The sequence below is a fragment of the Acanthochromis polyacanthus genome, chromosome 3, assembly GCF_021347895.1.
Source record: "Acanthochromis polyacanthus isolate Apoly-LR-REF ecotype Palm Island chromosome 3, KAUST_Apoly_ChrSc, whole genome shotgun sequence".
NCBI classification, from domain to species: Eukaryota; Metazoa; Chordata; class Actinopteri; family Pomacentridae; genus Acanthochromis; species Acanthochromis polyacanthus.
The window spans coordinates 34,657,339-34,678,803 of NC_067115.1; the positions used below are offsets into that span (position 1 = coordinate 34,657,339).

Sequence of the window (21,465 nt, forward strand, 5' to 3'; positions counted from 1 at the left end):
TTGCACCTTAAGCAACATAAACTGAAACTGTCTCCATGTGGTTCTTGTTTTCTTTCCTCTAATCTTAACACCTTCTCTTATGTCAAACATATTTTCAGTTCTATAGTTTGCATGCATGTTGACTGTTTGCTAAGCTACTGAAAAACATGTAATAAAGGTTCCATGTAGTCCACTGTGTGCACTGACGCTGCTGAGTGTGCATCAGGGTACACAATGTACACGGTTTCACAGGGAACTACAGCAAATTTTTGCCCTGAGGCCCGGGAAAAATCTTTACTTATGCATATACTCATATGCATCACATAAGAATACTACCAATAACACCTGCATGTTTTAAAGCATGACAGGAGGTAGCTTCATGCTGAATATTTCAGCTACTTTAATTCTCTTATTTATCTACAAGTACTTTTAAAATTGAAAAATGGCATAACATAGCAATATAAAAGTAAGAAAATATGCTTTATGACATAACAGTACTAGCTAATACAGACAGGGGACAGATTAAAGGAATATTCTGAGCACATCCCTCTGACGGAATGGTTTGATGAGGTGCACATGCTGCAAATCATATGTTATGGCCCTCACGATCACCACATACCTTCTCAGCTGGACACAAATGAGAGACTTTGGACTGATACAGTATGTTTGCCAAAACAATATCCTCTATGGTCAAAGCATCAAATAAGAGAATGTCTTTTGAAAGAATGACGTTTCATCCTTCCAGCGGAGTTCCACAAACTTTGAGAACAGAACATATGGTGGCCCAACACTAAGACATTTTGTATGATTTTTCTATTAATTTGTTGCTCATGTGTAAGTTTGTGCATTTAAATCTCACAACATAAATAATAATTTGTAGTTACTGTAGTATTATAGATTGCATATTGGCTTCTATAAGAAAAAATAAGAGCAAAATATATGGAAGAACTAAATATTCCTTACATTTAATCATATTTTACACCCTGATCAAGCTTCAGATGATAAATGTAGTCTGATAAAGTTCATAAATAAAAAGTTAGAAACCATACCATAAAACTATATCATAAAATATGACTCAGTATGTTAAGTATGTTACTCAGAAGTGTATGAAATGTAATTTTAAACTACTAATATGCACAAGATGTACCTTCATTAATGAGTGGAGCTTTCAGGAGAAGGAGGCTCATAAAGCTCTTTGTTAATGCTCTGAACTGACCTTTAGTTTGTGCACTATAATGAACCACATCTGTCTTTGTGGCAGAATTAGCTGTGCTCAGGATTTTACAGCTGCAGCTTCCTCTAAGGTCACCAATCAGATGATAGATTTCTGCTTCCAAAGGCCAGACTGCAAAGGTTAATTCCACCCCTGAATAAAGAGGAGGGTGGAGGGGAGAGGGAGCTCGGATAGAGTTTCTCCCGGTAAGGGATCTCTTTGACCGCCATAGGTTCAGTTTCTGCGCCCTTGTGACTCACACATCAACACACGAGAGATCCCGCTAAGAGAATCCGCTTTTGTTGCCTGATTATGATTATTTTTCCTTCTTTAAATTGCAGAATAAACTCATGGTGATCGCCGAGTGCGCACCGCTCTCCTCGGGGCGCCATGGGCTCGTAAGATGCCTTCTCTGTGGAAACGGATCACGTTCTCGGCGGCCTCGGTGCTCTGCGTCCTCTCTGCGGTCCTCCTGGTGGTGGCCCTGTCCACGGAGAGGTGGGTTACCGGCAGGATCCTCTGTAAAACCGGGGTGGAGATCGTGAACGCGTCCCATCCTGAGATGGACCAGTTCATCGGGGACATCTATTATGGATTATTCCAGGGAGGCAAAGCCAAGAAGTGCGGACTGGGGAGAAGACGCTCCAAAATCTACAGTAAGATCAGATGCTGCCTGTTGCTCTGCCTGATGGAAAACCAGAGTCTTTAAAATGGCACAACAAGGCATTGCACTATAAAAAAAAATAACTAGCCTTCAGATAAAATAAGTTACTATACAACCATGGCCAACCAAAACACATGGTTCTTAATATGACATGTAAGCTTCTGGGATGCAGCTTAATCTAATTCTATTGTATTTTCTGTATCATAATAAATAGTAGGCCTAACATTATATAAGAAGGGTGTCAAACTATTCAAGCTGTGACAATTTCTTCCAAAAGTAAATAAATAAAATTATGCTTTCTAGATAAGCTATGACCTATTAATAAGAACCTTTGTGTTGCCATATTCATTAAAACTCAATTTGCTTAACTTAATTACAGTTACAGGAGCAGATTTGACAATAAAACCTTTTATTAATGACTTTTATGAGTGCAAATGTATTAATTAAAAGCAAAAATTAATATATAAACACCTGCCACGGAGACATATTACAACATGGAAACCCTAGATTTGTTCTTATTAGTGACTATTTGCTGAAAATTTTGATCACTATAACCAGTAGATTATAAGTTCTAGGAAAGAACAGGGAAGTAGAACTTGTCTCTGCACTCAGTATTTGTTCACAACCCCCCAAAAAGAGATTTATTATCGCTTACTTTAAAAAAAATGCTGGGCAAAACTTTTTTCATAGTTTAAATTGGTTGTCTAAAAGTATCCAGAGTTGTTTAAATCAATCCACTGGACTTTAAGAAAGTTCCTTGAAGACGTTTCACCTCTCATCCAAGTTGTCTAAAAGAGATTTTGTGTTGCCATATTCCATAAAACTCAATTTTCTGAGCTTAATTACAGTTTTAAGTGCAAACTTCACAATTAATAAAACCTTATTATTGACTTTTATAAGTACAAACTTGATATCTTATTGGGAAGTATGTAATTATTTAATGTATTTCCAACATTTATAACAACATTATGAGCAAATATAAACAATGCTACTGAAACTTATTATTGTTTTTTTAACCTCAAATGTGGTCTTATTAATAACTGTTTGCTGTATGTATTTTAACCACTAACAAAATCAGTAGATTATAAGTTCTAGGGGTGAAGAGAACAGCTGCACTAGATCTTTGTTCACACCCAAAAAATGATTGAGAATCACATATTTTGAAACGTTCCTCACAATGCCTAAAAAAAAAAGCCTTGGAAAAGCTTCAATGACAGTTTAAATTGCTGGTCTAAAAGAGGTCAGTTTGTGTTGCCATATTCTATAAAACCCAATTATCTTACCTTAATTACAGTTACAGGTGCAGACTTGATAATAAACCACTTTATTAATGACTTTTATAAATACAATCTTGGTGTCTTATCAGAAAGTATATCACTATTCATTGTACTTCCAACACTTTTTTGCTACATTATAAGCAAACACCAGCCACTGAGGCTTATTACCAACTAGTAACTGTTTGCTGTAAGTCTTTAACTAATCCGATAGATTTTGCATTCCAGAGGAGAACAGAGCAGAAGTTGTCTCTGCACTTTATTACAATCAAAAAAGAGAGGTTTCTCAGCAATACCTAAAAAAAATCCTGAATAAGCTTTATTCATAGTTTAAATTGCTGATGTAAAAGAGGTCAGTTTTGAACACACAGTCAAAAAACGCTGGAATCAGTTCATAAAAACTTGTAAACTTATTCTAAAATCCACATATTTATCAAAATTAATAATAATAATTCAGATAATTGAGAGCTCAGTGTCCTGTCATAACTTCTTGACTCTCATCGGTCTCTTCCCAAGTTTTTCCAAAGCTTGTGCGGACGTTGAACGGTGGCCTTCACATGATGGTGATTCTGTTCCTGCTGGTGGCCGTCGGCTTCGCTCTGGTCAGTCTGTCCTTCTGCATCTACAACGCTCGCAAGGTTCCCTACCAGAGCATCAAAGGGCCCAAGGGCCTCTACCTGTGGAACTGCATCGCTGGTATGTATGTGAGGGCAGACAGATCTTAGCTTTTCTCCTCTTATTTCACTTCACATGTCCAGTATTTCCTTCACATTTCTTTTTTGAGTGAGTGTCTGATTACTTCATTCCCATTCCTCTCCCAGAATGCCTGATTACCCTCTTCTTCTTGTGTTTCCAGCTCTGTTCGGTGCCCTCGGTGTTCTGTGTTTCCTGGCAGCTGTTAGACACCACCGTCTGACCGAGCGGGTGGCAAACTATCGGGAGAATCTGTTTGTCCTCGTTGTCCTGGACGACAGCCTGGACTGGTCCTTCTGGCTCGGTGTCGGCAGCATTGCGACCCACTTTGCAATCTGCGGAGTGGTCGCCATGAGTCGGATTAAGATGCCCAAACCTGAGCCCAAGAAGCCTGAAGAACCCACTATCTCTGCTCTGGACCTGCTCTACTGAAGCACCAACCAGAAAGGAGTGTTTGTAGCATTTCTGTCACTGACAAGAGCAAACTTTGAAGACTGACAGCAGAGAAAACCAACACAGTGCCAGAGCCCCTGCCTTTTGTAATCTATGTGACTTTCAGGCTCAACACAGCCCGAATTACAGCCTTATGACATTATTTTTATGGAAATTTACACTTGACAAATTTTATTTATCTTAATTTTCCAGCAGAAATTAATTGTAGGATTGAAGCATTAATTTTAATCTGCTAGAGGAGCCTCACACTTCAAGCCACATTCGTTTATGAAATGTGACAAACAATTTTAAGTCTTCAAACTACATTTTGACAGGAGAACCGCTTGTTATTGAGACTGAACTCCCAGAGAACATGGTGCAGTGATTTAGTGGTGGATTTTCCACAGAGATTTTTGATGAAATTAGCTCAAGACAGCTGACATACATAAAGTTTGCAACCCAGAATAGTATTTACCGTCACTGTCATAAAGCTGTTCAACATCATATAAATGAGAAGCACTGGAATAATGTTTATCTTTACTCTGTCAGAGTAAAAGGTGAGTCAAATACGTTTTACAATGCAACATTTTCCTCAGTGTGCTTTAGAATATGTGCTCCTCACTGTGTCTTCTATGACTCAGATGAAGAACAATGAAAGTACACTCAACAAAAATATAAACACAACACTTTTGTTTTTGCTCCCATTTTTTATGAGATGAACTCAAAGATCTAAAACTTTTTCCACATACACAATATCACCATTTCTCTCAAATATTGTTCACAAATCTGTCTAAATCTGTGACAGTGAGCACTTCTCCTTTGCTGAGATAATCCATCCCACCTCACAGGTGTGCCGTATCAAGATGCCGATTAGACACCATGATTGAAATTCAGTTTGTGCAGAAATTCTTTGGTTATGCAAACCAATTGTTTCAGCAGTTGTCTGAGTGGCTGGTCTCAGACCATCTTGGAGGTGAACATGCTGGATGTGGAGGTCCTGGGCTGGTGTGGTTACACGTGGTCTGCGGTTGTGAGGCTGGTTGGATGTACTGCCAAATTCTCTGAAACGCCTTTGGAGACGGCTTGTGGTAGAGAAATGAACATTCAATACACGAGTAACAGCTCTGGTTGACATTCCTGCTGTCAGCATGCCAATTGCACGCTCCCTTAAATCTTGCCACATCTGTGGCATTGTGCTGTGTGATAAAACTGCACATTTCAGAGTGGCCTTTTATTGTGGGCAGTCTAAGGCACACCTGTGCACTAATCATGGTGTCTAATCAGCATCTTGATATGGCACACCTGTGAGGTGGGATGGATTATCTCAGCAAAGGAGAAGTGCTCACTATCACAGATTTAGACAGATTTGTGAACAATATTTGAGAGAAATGGTGATATTGTGTATGTGGAAAAAGTTTTAGATCTTTGAGTTCATCTCATAAAAAATGGGAACAAAAACAAAAGTGTTGCGTTTATATTTTTGTTGAGTGTAGATCCTGACAGAGACAGTCTACGGAACTTGATACCTGCTGGCTGCTGTTCCAGTCAAACCCAAATCACTGCTCTTTTGTCGTCTCGGACTCAGTTACCAGAAAATCATAGTAGAACCTGAGACACAATAACCAGATTGTAGACAGAATAAACAAGTGTTTTGTTCTGTTTATGTGTTGTTTGATATTTGTTGCTGCAGAGGATCTAAGCATGATAAAACTGAAAAAGTCTCAAACTCCACATCTGAACCTCAAACGTTCTCTACTGTAAATTATGTTATATATGTATTTACATGATATTTTTTCATTGTATGTATGGAATGTAATATGTAGACTTTTAAAACTGCACGACATGACATCAGTCTGAAATATCTTAAGTATTTAAATTTGCATTATTATCATTTGCATGCTTATGTTTGATCTTTTTCAAACATTTTTGCTGTTGAAGTTGAAAGTATTTGAAATACTGCAATAATTGACTGTATGAGCATGTATACATAGTGAGAATTAAAGTAAAAGACTTTGATTTTCATTTAATTCTTCATAGTTCTGGTTGCAGTTCAAAACTAAAACTATTTTGTGCATGTAGCAAAGAGTCATCACAAATTAGTTTGGGCATTGGTGAAGGACTTTCATGATGTAGACTGTCTGAGCTATATTAAAACACCTTCTGTCGTCTGAGGCCAACCTTTTTTGAATGTTGACTTCCTCTATTATTATCATGTAACATGATCTGACAACACTGGCCTGATCATCCAAACATCCTTTTATCTTCGTTAACATTTGAGCTCATAGGAACATTGTTGGGAATGATAAATGCACTTTTTTTTACATTCTTTGAACATTAGATTTAAATGTTTTCTTTCTAAGAGTATTTGAACTTGTAAATTCTCGGAGCTTTCAAATTACTACCAAGTAGATGCAAATGATTACACATTATTTATGTATCTATATTTATGTATCTCATAAAATCATACACCATCTAAACAGACCTTTAGTGACATGACAAAAGTATTTCACACATTATTTAAACTAACAAACACATAACCAATGCATTAAAAAAGATTGCACTGTATATTTCCCTTTGTGAACATCTGACTTAAGTAATGTCAGTACCATCAACTATGTGGGAACATTCCCTGCTTGCTGGGAAGCGACTGTTGACTCAGATTCAGACAGAGATTAAGATTTGTTTATTTGTCGTACGCAGGTTAACACACAGTTAACAGCAATAAAATGTAGTAGACAAGAAGAACCAGTCAACTCACTAGAAAAACTAAAACATTAAAAACACCAGAGAAATAATGAATGCAAATACATTACCAAAAACATCAAAATAGGAAAAAATAGAAAAAAAATAACATTTAGCTAGGAATTTGTTTCAATATTTGTGCAAGATCCAGAGCTAAAATAAGAACGTAAACACTTACAGGGGTCTAAAATGGGTGTGCATGAGTTGTGTGTGACAGAATTGAATTTAGTGCAATTGTTTCAGCATTTTTTGTAGTTTTATGTCACCTGATTTTTTTTTAATTTAGTGAGACTACATCATCTGTAAAGCTGCTTAATTATTTTATAGTTAGAAATGTTAAACACTTAGCAGAAAATGGTTAAACGCGGACATGCGTCACTAGATGGCGACCAAAGGCCACTCTTTGGCACTTGTTGGTGACGCAATAGAGACGCGACGCTCTGAGGTTTGCTTTTGCACATGTGATGAATACGACCTTTAACTGGGTGGACGAGTAGTTTTGCAGGTTTCTATATGTGCAGCAGGTGACAATGCTTCTGGTGAGGAGAACAGTGAAGGCGGCGGTGCGGACGAACACCTGCAGGTGCTTTAGTGTCGCACAGACTCACCTGAGCGACAGAAAGGTGAGTAGTTTACTGACAGAGTCACAGCAGTGGCTCATCCTGTTTCAGGTGGTCTGGCGACCTGCTAAGGGTGTCCCCTGCCTTCGCCCGAGTCAGCTGGGATAGGCTCCAGCACCCCCCGCAACCCTAGTGAGGATAAGCGGATGGATGGTCTGTCTGTTTAACTGTGTGTGAGTTTAGGTGGTGTGCTGCTGCTTCATCGGGGTATGGAAGTGTTTGAGTGTTTTCAGCTTCTGCGTCTTCTTTCTGTGTGTGTGTGTGTGTGTGTGTGTGGTGTGGTGTGTGTGTGTGTGTGTGTGTGTGTGTGTGTGTGTGTGGTGTGTGTGTGCGCGCGCGCGCGCCACGCGTGCAGGGTCTGGTGCTGGGAGTGTTTGAGCAGCAGGAGGGAGAGGATGACAGCCTTCATCTCACTGAGGCTGCAGCAGGTCGATAAGTCTCTGTCTGAAGACTATCAGAGCTGCTGAAAATGTGAGTCTTGTTTTGTGTCAGTAACAACCACTTTAATGTAATAAATTCTGCCTCTGTGATTCTAGTAATGTTTAGTTGTTGTTGGAACTTGGTAACGAATACACCTTTAGGTTAATTTTTTGGGTCTATGGCCTGCAATTTTGTTCTGGAGACAAAAATAGAGCTGATCTGACACAATAACTGAGAGCATATTGTCATAAGTAAAACTTTAGCTGTGTTCAGATACAGTAACTTGAGGTGAATGACTGTTTGTACACAATCCAGTTAGATATATGACAGATTAGGATACTTTCATTACAATGACATCTTGCTTAGTTACTACTATATCAAGATACAGTACTGCCATAATTATACTCCAGTCACTGAGAATATAGTGGATGCACTACATGTATTGTGTTTAATTAATGCTGTATTTGGTGAAAATTTGATGCTTGAGGGGAATTTCTGCTTGTTTTTCCTCATTTAAGACAGCTTTAATCAGCTAAATTCACTTCCTTTAACCGAAAAAAGCATTTGGGTGTTTGGGTTTGTATTTGTAAAAGAGCATGCTTCAAAAAAATCTGTATTTATAATGTTGTGTATTTAATATACAGTGCAGTCATTCAGTGAAATAGATCATATCTTGAACTTTTAATAAACTTATCAGATCTAAACAGTGAGCAGGAGTCACAGTCATCACTATTTCTAACTCCACTGTCATTTTAATGTTTTGAATCATACTTTTATAGGCACTTTTTTGACCCCAAATATGATTAAAATTTGCACACTATATGAAAATGATTCTGAATTTAGAAGAAAGAAGAGCACTCGTATAATGGTACCTGAGTTTAATTGATTCTGTACAGAAAGAAAAAGTGTGATGGTGCTTCCGTATTTTGTATCTCTAATGCAAAAAAGACAGAACATAATAGTATATTATATGAATGAATGCACTTGGTCCATTCTTTTGAGCGTTTGCATCATGAACTTCTTTTTTATTATTGTTTCCCAGCTCTGGACCTGCACTCAAGAAAGCAAAAGCAGAATGTTTTAGAATCACAAGGTGAGAAGGTGTCTCATTGGTTTTATGCATTTTCACTTGATGACTTTTGGATAAACCTTCTCTGTTCTTTTCCAGACTTTCCCTGTGTGGCGGTGGTCGGCCTGGGTAAGAACAAAGCAGTGTTTGTGGGCAGAGAAACTGGGACACCAGCAAGGAGAACATCAGGCAGGCAGTGTCGTAAGACGCCTTCCTCATCTACAGACAAGGTTCCTTATTCATGGTTCCTGGCTGATTATTTGTGTCTTTGTTTGCGTGTTCTCAGCTGGCTGCCGGTTGCTTCAGACCTGGAGGTGAAACATGTGGAGTGGACAGCTGTGGTGATGCTCAGTCAGCTGCAGAAGGAGCCGTTCTGGGTTGTTTCAGTACGACCAACTCAAATCCAAGAAAAAGACCAAAGTAACAGCGCAGCTTCACGGGAGGTAAACTGGGGCCTCACTGAATTCAGTAGGTCTCTGATGTTGTTGTAAATGAAGACTCCAACATGCCATTATTACTATTACAAGGAACACAGCGGAGTTATGTGGCATTCGGTGTACGTTTGTCCTTCCGTCTGTCTGTCTGTGCGCAACATTACTCAAAAACAGACAATCAGATTTGGATGAAATTTTCAGGAAGATCAGAAATGGCACAAGGACAAGTGATTAGACTGTGGCAGTGATGGCAGCTTATAGTCTGGATCCACGGATTTGTAAAGATTCTGTATCGTTGCGAGATAGCATCATGGCGTCACTGTAACTATGACAACAAGTGAGCAGTACATCACTGCCTGCTGTTGATCACATGACTGAATCCTACACAAATCAACTGCTGTGGACTATGGGACTTAGCCGTCAGAAATCATGCTTCTGTATTTTTGTCTGTGTGCTCTCAGTGCTGACATGTCGGATGAAGAAAGGCGTCATTATGCAGAAGGCCAAACCTGCACGGCTTCTCATGGAAGCTCCAGCCAATCACATCACTCCCACTGCTTCGCAAACACCATTGAAGAAAAACTTGCTCCACACGCTGAACGAGTCACGATAAATAAAGGTTTGTGCATATTAATCAGTATTGATGGAACTGATTCATGTAAAACACCAAACTGATGCAGAAATTCTTTAATCAGCTCAGTTGTCAGTAGTTCATCACTCACAATAAGGCTGTGATTATGTGTCGCTGTTGTGTGTAATTCTGGTTTTCTTTGCAGATCTCAGGCTTGGATGACGGAGCAACAGATGGGAGCCTTTCTCAGTGTGTCGAAGGGTCGGAGGAGCCGCCTTGTCTTCCTGGAGCTACATTACAACGGTTCACCTGACAGCAAGCAGCCACCGCTCCTCCTCGTAGGGAAAGGCATCACGTTTGACAGGTAAAACCATAATCTGCTGTGACACAAAGATATCTAATGGAACACACCTCTTTTTTTAAACTAAGTTTTATTGGTTTTTGTATTTTCACAAACAGACAAATAATGTCAAATTGGACATTATGCTGTTGTATACATGCACATTTAAAAACAGGAGAAGAAAAAAGAAAAAAGAAGCAAACAAGGGTACATTAAGAGTCAATTATTAAATAAATTTTTCAATTGAAAGAAAGGGAAAATAAATGAGTAAGTGAATAATAAGAAATACTGCCACCATAACATGTCATACATTCAAGATAAGCTGAAGTCCAGCTACCCAACCCTCCACCACCACAGTCTGATGTCCTACATCAGGGGTCACCAACTATTGCCAGAGGGCCAGAATTTTACCGGACAGTCACTTTGGGGGCCGGACCCTCAAACAAAAATTAAATAAAAATCGAATTTTGGCATAACATTATTATTGATGTTTATTTTTATATTTTTCCATTTCATTACAAAACTGAAGGCATTTTAGCCTTTATGAGTCAGTGCTCCTATCACCTGTACCACAGTCAACCACTTAGGAGTGATAGAGATATTTTGCCTCATCTCAAGTCAACTTTATTCACAGAGCACTTGAAAAAGAAAACACCGCAGAAGTGACAGGAAAAGGCCTCTTAACACGGGTAAAATGGCACTCTCTAAGGCCACGAAACGAAAAGTTGATGTGGAAAACAGATCCTTTAATAATGACTGGACTGACTGCTTTAATAGTGTGGACCACATGATATTTCTCTTTGATCCTCACAATTTTGGAATCCAGTCGCGGGCCGGATTGGACGGTTCGGCGGGCCGATTCGGCCCGGGGGCCGCCAGTTGATGATCACTGTCCTACATGTTATCATAATGATCAGATTTCACAGACTATTTACAATCAAATTGAATACTGACAACATAAGAGACAAAGCTAGCTGAACTATGCTGATAATAGAACACCACAATAATAAGGATGGATGCTGCTTATTGGTTAGCTAATAGCGAGTTTGGCCACTTTATGTCATTCTGTCGTCATCCAAGTTGAATCAGTTCTTTTGGTAAATAACTGAGCACAGGAGACCACATGACTGTGAAATACCTTTAATTTCCCCTGAGAAACGCACTAATCCTTTCATGAGGGAGGAGCCTAAATAACTCTCTATACCACTGTGTAACGGTTGGTGGTTTATCCTTAATCCAGTTTATCCAGATGTGTTTCCTAGCCAATAACAGCAGTTCGTCACACAGTTTGAAATGTGGTCGAGTCAACGCAACAGATTTCGATCAGGCCTGGGTCACTCCACTGAGTTCTTTAGAAATTGCACCCCAGAATATTTTGATCAGATTGCACTGCCAGAATAGTGATGATAGGTTCCAACCTCTCTTCCAAATTTATTACATAGAGAAGAGGTGTGGCGATCCGTCTTATTCAATATATAAGGAATTATATGTAGACAGAACACTACAGTGCTGTCGTCATGGTGACCTGCTCCTCTCTGTGTCTGCAGTGGGGGTATTTCTCTGAAGCCCTCTCAGTCTATGGATGCAATGAGGGCTGATATGGGTGGAGCCGCCACCGTCTGCGCATCCATCGTCATGGCAGCAGCTCTGAAACTGCCAGTCAACATTATTGGTGAGCTTCTTGACATTAAATCCCCTCCAACAGCATTTGCTTCCTGTCATACATGACACATGGTGAAGTCTGAGCGTGTCTAAAAGGAGCTTGCCGCCCTGATTCAGGTCTGGCCCCCCTGTGTGAGAACATGCCCAGTGGAAAGGCGACCAAACCAGGTGATGTCGTCACAGCCAGGAATGGGAAAACAATCCAGGTGGGTGGACCCATGACGACATGTGACAGGTTCAAGCAGCTCTCTGAGTGTGTTTGTGCGTGCACAGATGAACAGGTTTTACTGCTGCTGTGTTCAGGTTGATAATACAGATGCAGAGGGCCGACTGATCCTCGCTGATGCGCTCTGTTATGGACACACCTTCAATCCCAGAGCCATTGTCAATGTTGCTACTCTAACAGGTGGGATTTCACATTGTTTTTCTTTCTTTCTGAACTCCAAGCAATTTGTGTTCGTTTCTTTGCGCCTGGCACCTTTTGACCTACTGTGGGCTCATTTGGCTGTAATAAAAAAGTCCTGCACACCTACAGAAACAGCACAGCCACGACTAGAAGCACAGAGAACTAGGAAATCTCTTCTGTGCACTGTGACTCAGTTACCATGCCATCAATCTTACAAAAAAAATACAATTTTTTAAAAATGTAAAAAGACCTGGAATCAAGATGAACATTATACATTCTCTGGTTTTGCTTTCATTGGAGACAATATTAGAGCTGAGCCAATAAATGATTTTTGGGCCTGATACCATTTTTAGGGAGCAAGAAGTTCTTAATTTGATAGATAGGCAGATGGTGTTTAAATATACAGTCTGTCCAAAAAAATAAAAATGCCACCTGGATTTAACTAAGCAAATAGGTAAGAGCCTTCCATTCGATAAGTACTGCAGTGATGAATATGTTTCAGCTGCAACAACTTCTTTAACTCGAGCTGAAGCAGTGAGGAGCTTCTCATTTCCTAAACAACCATGTTGGAAGACATATCCTATGGTCATGGAAAGGATGTTAATCTGTCCCCGAAGGGTCAAATTGTTGGCCTCCATCAAGCAAAGAAAACATTTAAGGAGATTTCTGAAACTACTAAAATCAGGTTAAGAACCGTCCAACGTATTATTAAAACCTGAAGGATTGTGATGAACCATCATCTTCAAGGAACAAATGTGGTCAGTCAGGTGGTCTGATGAGTCCAGGTGTACCTTGTTCTAATGTGATGGGTGCATCAGGTAAGAAGAGAGGCGGATGTATTGATGCGCCCATCGTGACTATTGCCTTCTGTACAAGTCTGTGAGGGCAGTGCTATGATCTGGGGTTGCTGCAGTTGGTCAGGTTACAGGTTCAGGAACATTATGCTCCCAAAGAATGAGGTCAGCTGACTACCTAAGTATACTAAAAAAATACCAGGTCTTTCCATCAGTGGGGTTTTTCTTCCCTGATGGCACGGACATATTCCAAAAGGACAATGCCAGGATTCATGGGACTCACATTGTGAATGAGTGAATCAGGGAGCATGAGACGTCATTTTCACATATGGATTGACCTCCACAGAGTCCAGACCTCAGCCACATTGAGAATCTTTGGGATGTGCTGGAGAAGACTTTGTGCAACTCTCCCATCATCAAAGCAAGATCTTGGCAGAAAATTAATGCACCTCTGGACAGAAATAAATGCTGTAAATTTGCACAAGCTTATTGAAACGATGCCACACTGAACGTGTGTCGTTCTCAGAGCTAAAGGTGGTCCAATGAAATATTAGTGTGTGACCTTTTGTGGACGGGAACTGCATGTTTGTTAGTTTGAAAAGGCCAAATGAAGGGTCATTGTTTACAAAATTTCCAGCAATTTATTTCACAAACTGGTTCGCGACTTACTAACAGTGAGTTCCCTCAGGTGTTAATAATACTGGAAAATGGTGATTCTGCCTACTATACGTTTTACATACATTTTAAATTAGTTTCCATATTTGTGTCCTCTCTGCTCTGTGTAAACACATTCTTCAGTTCCGCTGAAAAGTCGCTGAATTCTTGTCATGTGATTGTTGGTCACATCTGAATCACTCGTGGTTTTGTGGCTGTGATGAGTAGAGCTTTTTTTTAACAGAATCTGGTTAGAGAAGTTTTTTTTAAGTAGTTTTTTGGACTTTTATTATTTAGGACAGTGGAGAGAGAGCGAGAGAGAGACAGGAAACATGGGGAGAAGAGGGGGATAGACCTCCAGAAAAAGTCCATAGGCTGCATTAGAACCAATGACCGCTGCACCGGACACTGTAGCACCTGTTTACGGGACACCCGTTCAACCAGTTGACCTACCAGGGTGTCCAGTGTTTTTTTTTTTTAAATGAGATATGTAAACTTCAAAAGTCATTTTGATGAAACATCATTATTTTAAGCAGATATTTTGATTGTTTCCTGAGAGAGCAGAATACTTGGTTGTGATAATTGTTTTAATTTTGCAGTTTTTGTAAAGACAATATGCCTTTCAAACCAATCTGTGAGTTTGGGGTTCAGATGGTTAAACAGGAGCATCAAATTGACATAATGTTTCAAGACAGCAAAATCCATGATTTGGCTTTGGCTCAGTCTTGATGACAAGCTGCTTGTAGTGTGAGCATACATGAAGTGTTGTCATGGAGATAGCAGCACGAGGAAATAAAAGCGCCTCTTGTGTCCTTTGTTAGTGGATGTGAAAGCAGATAGACCGAGGTTATTACACAAGTAAATACAGAGGAGATGCAGCTATTAAGAAGAAATATTAAAATGTTGCTTCTTCTCTCTCCAAGGTGCGATGGATGTAGCTCTTGGCTCGGCAGCAACGGGAGTGTTTACGAATTCTGACTGGCTCTGGGAGCAGCTGCACAAGGTACTGCAGATACACAATAAACACAGCATCTCAGTCCCTCAGCTCCTCTGTTGACTGTGCGTGTGTGTGTGTAGGCTAGTGTTGTGACAGGTGACAGAGTGTGGCGGATGCCTCTGTTCCAGCACTACACCAGACAGGTGACTGACAGCCAGCTGGCCGACCTCAACAACATCGGCAAGTACAGCCGGTACGTATCTCGCCACACACAGGAATCCCTCGCAGCCCCTGCAAGACGCCTCAGAGTAGCAGCAGAGTCCGGTCATGGCTCACGGTTCATAGTTTCCCCGCATTTTACGATCGTGTCTGTTGATTCCTTTCCAGTTCTGGCGGCGCGTGCACGGCGGCGGCGTTCTTGAGGGAGTTCGTTTCGGCGCCCCACTGGGCTCATCTGGACATTGCTGGCGTGATGAGCAACAAAGACGAGATTCCCTACCTGAGGAAAGGCATGTCTGGGAGGCCGACGCGTACGTTGGTGGAGTTCGCTGCCGGGTTGGCGCACAACGGCTGAGATGGACACAAAATCTCAAGGCTTTTCCACAGTCGTCCAGCCTGAGTGATCAGAGGTCTTGAACAGAGTTAAACACTAGAGTCCACACACATTTGAACGGTTCCTCTGAGGTACTAAAGAAATATTTAGTGAGACAGCCTGATGGAGCTTCACAGTTTTTAACATATGTTTGTAGACCTCATTGTTCTACGCAATGTATTCCTCAAACTGATGTTTTCACCATAGATACATGAAGCTAGATAGCACTTATATGATCTTTTATGTGTTGTATAAATAGATTCTAATTGGTAAATAAAAAAATGAGCAGGCGTGTGTGTTGTTGTCTCTTTGGCTCTGTTGGCAACTGAGCATCAATTTACATGATATATGTAGCCAAAAGTATGTGGATATTACATTATCTCTAATTTGTAGATGCTCAGATGCTGCTTGATCAGCCTACACTCTTTTGGTTTCATGACTGTCACAAGATCTTGCTGCACACTTTGCTGCAAGAATTTGATGCTATTCAGCCACAGCAGCACTGGTGTTCCTCAATGCCTCTGCTTTTGTATAACACCAAGAACAAAGACTATTTATTCCAGAATCAAATGTTTTTAATCCAAACTGGGAAAACCATTTGGGTCAATATGTAACTAAGGGACTTTTGAAGTCCATATCTTGCATATGTTTTTATTAAAAGTAAAAAAACAAATAATGTTTTTTATGCTCATTATTGTCATGTCATTACAAATTCCATAAGTATGTATTATGGAAACAATCACTTATTAATAAAAAATAACTGGATATCATTAAAATGTCAACTAAACTGTCCGAATTTAATAACAACCTTCTAATAAAATTAGCTTATTTAAGGATTGTTTTGATTGTGTTCTTTTTATTAAGTTTAGATAAACATGACAGATATTTCTTTTTGGCAATATAACAAATTTTATATGTATATAACAAATTGCATCTGTGTCTAAGAAATCCCTTTCAACAAAATTACGCATTAAAAAATACCTCTCAATGAAAAGTGTGGATTTATCACATGCTAACAAGTTTACTACAATATCTTTAAAAATCACTTTCAATTTCAATTTTACTCAGTTGTAATACAATATTTTGAAGAATCTTCCTGTAAAAATGTCATATAATGTGGCCATGTTGATTTTAGGAGTGAAAACAGCAAAAATGTCAACTGATACCTGCCGACTATGTTACAAAAAGTCCCACAATTATATATTATTGACCCATTTCTCCACAGCTGCTGCCACAAATCTAAAGCACACCGTTGTCTAAAGTTTCACTGTGGGCTTCATTATAAAGATGTCTCTTAAATATAAATAAAGGGCTTTGACAAATTCAGGGGAAAAAAAGCCTCAGAACAACAAGAATAGAGGTGTGCATGTACTTTTGGTTACAGAGATTCACAGGGCAACATCAGCTTCTTTGTGCGCATGTGCAACTAGAAAACACTCGGATTAAGATGGCGTCTTCCATGGGTGGGATGTTTCCCGGCCAGCAGCCTCCCGGTGCACACCCCGTAGGTGGTCCCGGTGGACCGGGTCAGCCGGGCTTCCCCGGTGGCGCTACCAGAGTCCCGGGAAACAACACACTAGTGGATGAACTGGAAGCTTCTTTCGAGGTAGACAGCTAATGTGCTAGCTTCTATTAGCGCTCTCTACCAACTGTTAGCTGCTTTAGCTTGCGCTAGCTGATGTTTCAACGTTTTATTAGCCAGTGCTGTTGGAATTTAATTAAACGCCAGCATTCGTTCACAGAGGTTTCATTGAGCAAACTGTACTCCGATTTCTCTCTATATGCATGAGGAAGTTTTAATGCTGATGCTGGGTTTGCCGGCTAGCCCCAGTTTGTGCTGTTAGCATTCGTTTGCTAACAAACAAATCGGACACAGACTGGATCTACTGTTATTTTCGTCGTCAGGCTTCAAAACCCACCCTACTCAGGTTCTCTCACTCCTGAAACCAGCAACTAAAAGAAAACAGTGTCCCACATATAGATATTCACATTTGTAATTGATAGCTAGCTGGTAGTCTTGGTAAAATTAACCCTTTCTAGCTGTCTGTAGACTGACATGCATAACAACACAACAGAACTACATTCCTGGTTTATTGCAGTCACCATGTTATAACTCGTTTTCTCTGTACAGTAAGGGTTACACTATGGCTCTGTGAACATACTGCTGGTTATATTTAGTCTGGGTCAAACATTTTAGATATTAAATACACTTGTGTCCTAGTTTTGTGGCATCTGTCTCATCATAATATTTCCTCTGATTAAAAAGTCGATGACGACGTTTTCTCAGTTTAGTGTAGAGGAGCTTAACTGGTTTGCAGAGAGCTCTGACCCTAACAAGCAGAGACAAACGAAGATTTGAACACTCTTAGATTGTCACTGAAAAAAGTCACAGCCTCTAAAGTCTGGTTGGACAGTCTTCTGTCTCCCCTTAGTATTTTAACACAGTCCAGACTATGTGGCATATGAGGTCAGAGACAACTTCTTTGACAACTGGCTTTTCCTTTTCAGAATATGTTTCACTTCTCTATGACTTAAGCTAGAAATATGGCATCGTTTGCGGAGAAACAAATTGTCATTGCAAAACAACCCTGGATTTAGCTTCTGTTCAGAAACCTGTTTTATTATATTCATATATTCAGGTATAAGAGGGTTAGACAGCCACTTTTATTAAAACCCCATTCTAAACTACTTTGTTAAAAAAAAAACTAATTTGCTAGTGTTGTTTTATCTGTTCATTCTTTAGGCATGTTTTGCATCCCTGGTGAGCCAAGACTATGTTAACGGGACAGACCAGGAGGAGATTCGAACCGGTAAGTAAAGACCCGTATTTCTTTAATAAATGCTTATCATGTTGTAATCTGTGCATTGATGCATTTATTTCTGTCTGCTAACTGTAGGTGTGGACCAGTGTATACAGAAGTTCCTGGACGTGGCTCGGCAGACAGAGTGCTTCTTCTTACAGAAAAGGCTTCAGCTGTCCGTGCAGAAACCAGAGCAGGTGGTGAAAGAGGTAAACTGTCAGACTGACTCACATTTTCTCCATGTGGTCGTCTTCACCATCTGAGGACCAAACTAGCTAATTTCAAACTTTTTTGTGTTAATTCTTCCTCTCTGTTTGTTGGTGTGCATTTTCTTCTTCTCATGCATGCTTTTTTTTTAACTCATTTCTGCAGGATGTGTCAGAGTTGCGTAATGAGCTGCAGAGGAAGGAGCTGCTGGTTCAGAAACACTTGACCAAGCTACACCATTGGCAACAAGTGCTGGAGGATGTGAGCCTTCAGCATCGAAAACCTTCAGACCTCCCGCCTCCCGGACCGCTGGCCTTTTTAGAGCAGGCCTCAGCGAGTCTGCCTCCTGCCCCTTTAAAGCCAAACTAACACGCCAGAGGTCCAGTCACATCATGTAAAAAAAAAAAAAAAAAAAAACAGCAGCCCCGCACTCAGGATGTGCTGAAAAATGAATGCTGCAATAATGACTTTTCCACAATATTCTCATCTGATTGGGTCAACTAAGATGGACTCAGACTTGAGAGTGTACTACAACTGGAAATTTGTGCTTGCATTCATCAGATGTTCAGACATATTTTGAAGTAAAATGGAGATGAGGTGAATATTTGTGGGACTAAATTCTTATGAGACCGTACCTAAACACCAACCATGTGTGACATCCACTGTCAACCTCCAACTAAACTCAAGAACAGTTTGCTGTTTTGCGAAGCTGTGGGGGAAGTTATGACTCTTTTCCTGTATTTTGATTAATGTAAATATTTTCTCTGCAGACTTCTTGTTTTTTTACTGTAAAAATAAATTTGCAAGTATTTTGAATCTGGACTAGAGACTTAGTTCAGTGTTTCTTGTTTCTACAGAGGATGCATTGGGAAATTCTTGTTTTTGTAAATAGCACTGATCTATGTCTAAAGGGGATTTCCGCCAGTTTTACACATGAAGATCTGTTTACGGGTCGTGAATGAGATGAATAAATTAAAACAGTTCATAGCCCTTTATCGGGCAACTGATCATATTTGGTGACTTTCACACACATTAAATATGGCGTTGCCCCGCCTCTCAGTGAGGCTGAGAAGCATGTGGTTTTCACCCAGCCAATCACTGAAGATCACTCTGTGTTACAGCACACTACATCGTGGCATTTAACCAGTCAGCAGAGGACTACAATGTTTCAAACTTTCTCTTTTCTCCAAAGTTGGAAAAAGATGGACTTGCAGCTCGGTCCTCTTCCATATTTGATCGAAACGTCAAAACTAACCATGGTTAGCTGACGAAACTCACACATTTACAGTTGAGTAGTTGTGCTAAGTGATGATAGATACATTTCAAGTTTTTATTTATTTATTTATTTTTTTACCACTAACGGGCAAGGAACCATTTCTGGTAACTTCACTGACCTTGAATTTCAACATGAAAATTTAAAATTTTGAAAAATGTCAAAAAAGTAAAACAGTCTTTTGTCCTCCAATAATATCCTAAGGCTGACATTTTGAATTTTGAAGTATTTCAATGAGTGCCTAGCCTAGCTGCGCTAGACAACCCACGGCAACGAATTTAATTCTCTGCCAGGGAGGGTCCAGTTACCCTCCATAAGGCTCGAGGCTGGATGCTCCTAAAACTGGCCGGACCAATCACCATGAAGTGTAGAGTCAGAAGGTGGGCGTAACTAAGTGACGACAGAGGCACGACGATTCTGACAGAAACAACCGGCGCACAATAAACAGTTATCTTTCGACTCGCTTTGGCCACAGCCCTTAAAGATTTGAAGCTAAAATTCAACTTGAAAGATAAACAAAGGACGGCACTGAAGTGTTTCATTGAGAAGAAAGACGTATTTGGACTTATGCCGACGGGATATGGCAAATCCTTAATATACCAGTTGGCTCCGCTGGTTGGGAAGCTAATGGGACTTAGCCACAATCCGCCGGCGCTCTAGGAACTCCGTCAGCCTATTCGTTGCGCTGATTGGTTGTATACCTACTCAATTGCTGCAGAGGGATTTGAAAGACAACCTTTTAGCCCACCTCCCTCCCTGTCGAGCGGCCCTAGACCCTTGTGCCTTCAGAATTCAGAACATGGGTCTAGCGCGGCTAGGCTAATGAGTGCCCATTAAAGGGTTAAAAAAAATATGTCCTTTGAGAATTAACGTCAAAAGGGTTATCTCAGCTCAGACTACACCTGTGGAGGCATGGAGCTTATAGAACTCGGTTTTTACCAAGCAGATAGGGTGAAATGATATCAAATTGTGCTATAAGAACTTTAAGAGTGAGCGTTATGGGAGCTGCTTTAATTTTGACCTTTATTTTTCTTTAATCAGTGGGATACACTCTTCATCACTCACCATTCAAGTAGCTGGAATAGATTGCTTATAAAATCATTATTTCGAATATTTTACCATATTTACACAAAATATCACACTGTTGCCTTCCCATTATGATTCAACAAAACTACCTGCCAACAGCTTTAATTCCACATCCTGTGTGCGCTCGATGACAGAGGAGTGACTCCTGATAAGTGAAGGCTGAGCCTCCTGACAGCCTGTTGTCTCTAATGTATTCAGCGTCTTCACACTGTAACAGACTTGTTCTGCTCAGCTTCACAGCTCAATCGTCTGCTCGCTGACAGCACAGCCAGAGAAAAATCCTCACAGATGGGCCCCAGAGACAAAGCTTTCCTCAAAGCAGTGGTCTGTGGTTCTGACATGAGCAGGACCGGGATGTGAATTTATTATTTTATTGACAAAAGCCTCCGTTTTTTTAAACAGTGCTTTAATTGAAACATATAGGCTGAGCTGAATTATAGCAGCTTGTTGTGCATCTTTAGTTCAGTCTGCACTAATTCCTGCCAGGCAATCAAACTTATAAGACACTACATGAAAATTTTGACTCTCTAAGACATGAGAAAGAAAATAAGCATTTGTTAGTCACAGTGATGATGAGATGTTTTTGTATTTTCAGTTCGTAG

At 40.1% G+C, this 21,465-nt stretch overlaps 3 protein-coding genes across 4 annotated transcripts; all 3 read left to right on the forward strand.

Moving 5' to 3' along the window:
* The first annotated feature begins 1,291 nt into the window (after nucleotides 1–1,291).
* On the forward strand, nucleotides 1,292–6,432 carry clrn2 (clarin 2). Of its 2 annotated transcripts, XM_051946093.1 has the most exons (4): nucleotides 1,292–1,398; nucleotides 1,534–1,848; nucleotides 3,647–3,826; nucleotides 3,987–6,432. In XM_051946093.1, the coding sequence occupies exons 2-4, from the start codon at nucleotides 1,596–1,598 to the stop codon at nucleotides 4,253–4,255; spliced, it is 702 nt and encodes a 233-aa protein (XP_051802053.1). In that variant the 5' UTR covers nucleotides 1,292–1,398; nucleotides 1,534–1,595; the 3' UTR covers nucleotides 4,256–6,432. The 2 variants fall into 2 exon arrangements, with proteins under 2 accessions (XP_051802053.1, XP_022074180.1); XM_022218488.2 differs by lacking the exon at nucleotides 1,292–1,398 and having other exon boundaries at nucleotides 1,403–1,848.
* A 1,067-nt stretch (nucleotides 6,433–7,499) lies between these two features.
* lap3 (leucine aminopeptidase 3) lies at nucleotides 7,500–15,786 on the forward strand. Its single transcript, XM_051946095.1, is given in 18 exon segments — nucleotides 7,500–7,620; nucleotides 7,973–8,088; nucleotides 9,080–9,138; nucleotides 9,206–9,247; nucleotides 9,250–9,336; nucleotides 9,413–9,433; nucleotides 9,436–9,477; nucleotides 9,480–9,549; nucleotides 10,002–10,049; nucleotides 10,051–10,094; nucleotides 10,097–10,163; nucleotides 10,317–10,475; nucleotides 11,999–12,123; nucleotides 12,231–12,319; nucleotides 12,417–12,519; nucleotides 14,891–14,970; nucleotides 15,045–15,157; nucleotides 15,292–15,786. Coding segments are annotated over 18 exon segments (1,545 nt in total). The 5' UTR covers nucleotides 7,500–7,527; the 3' UTR covers nucleotides 15,479–15,786.
* A 1,120-nt stretch (nucleotides 15,787–16,906) lies between these two features.
* Nucleotides 16,907–19,326, forward strand: med28 (mediator complex subunit 28). Its single transcript, XM_022218481.2, has 4 exons — nucleotides 16,907–17,102; nucleotides 18,240–18,306; nucleotides 18,394–18,506; nucleotides 18,670–19,326. Exons 1-4 carry the CDS (start codon nucleotides 16,944–16,946, stop codon nucleotides 18,871–18,873), a joined length of 543 nt encoding a protein of 180 aa, XP_022074173.1. The 5' UTR covers nucleotides 16,907–16,943; the 3' UTR covers nucleotides 18,874–19,326.
* The last annotated feature ends 2,139 nt before the right edge of the window (nucleotides 19,327–21,465 follow it).

Excerpts from the sequence above, each read along its gene's own strand:
- med28 (XM_022218481.2), top strand. The coding sequence starts at position 16,944 with ATGGCGTCTTCCATGGGTGGGATGTTTCCCGGCCAGCAGCCTCCCGGT. Across the intron at positions 17,103-18,239 it reads AACTGGAAGCTTCTTTCGAG|GCATGTTTTGCATCCCTGGT; the intron begins GTAGACAGCTAA and ends TTCATTCTTTAG. Across the intron at positions 18,307-18,393 it reads CCAGGAGGAGATTCGAACCG|GTGTGGACCAGTGTATACAG; the intron begins GTAAGTAAAGAC and ends TGCTAACTGTAG.
- clrn2 (XM_051946093.1), top strand. The coding sequence starts at position 1,596 with ATGCCTTCTCTGTGGAAACGGATCACGTTCTCGGCGGCCTCGGTGCTC. Across the intron at positions 1,849-3,646 it reads AAGACGCTCCAAAATCTACA|TTTTTCCAAAGCTTGTGCGG; the intron begins GTAAGATCAGAT and ends TCTCTTCCCAAG. Across the intron at positions 3,827-3,986 it reads CCTGTGGAACTGCATCGCTG|CTCTGTTCGGTGCCCTCGGT; the intron begins GTATGTATGTGA and ends TTGTGTTTCCAG.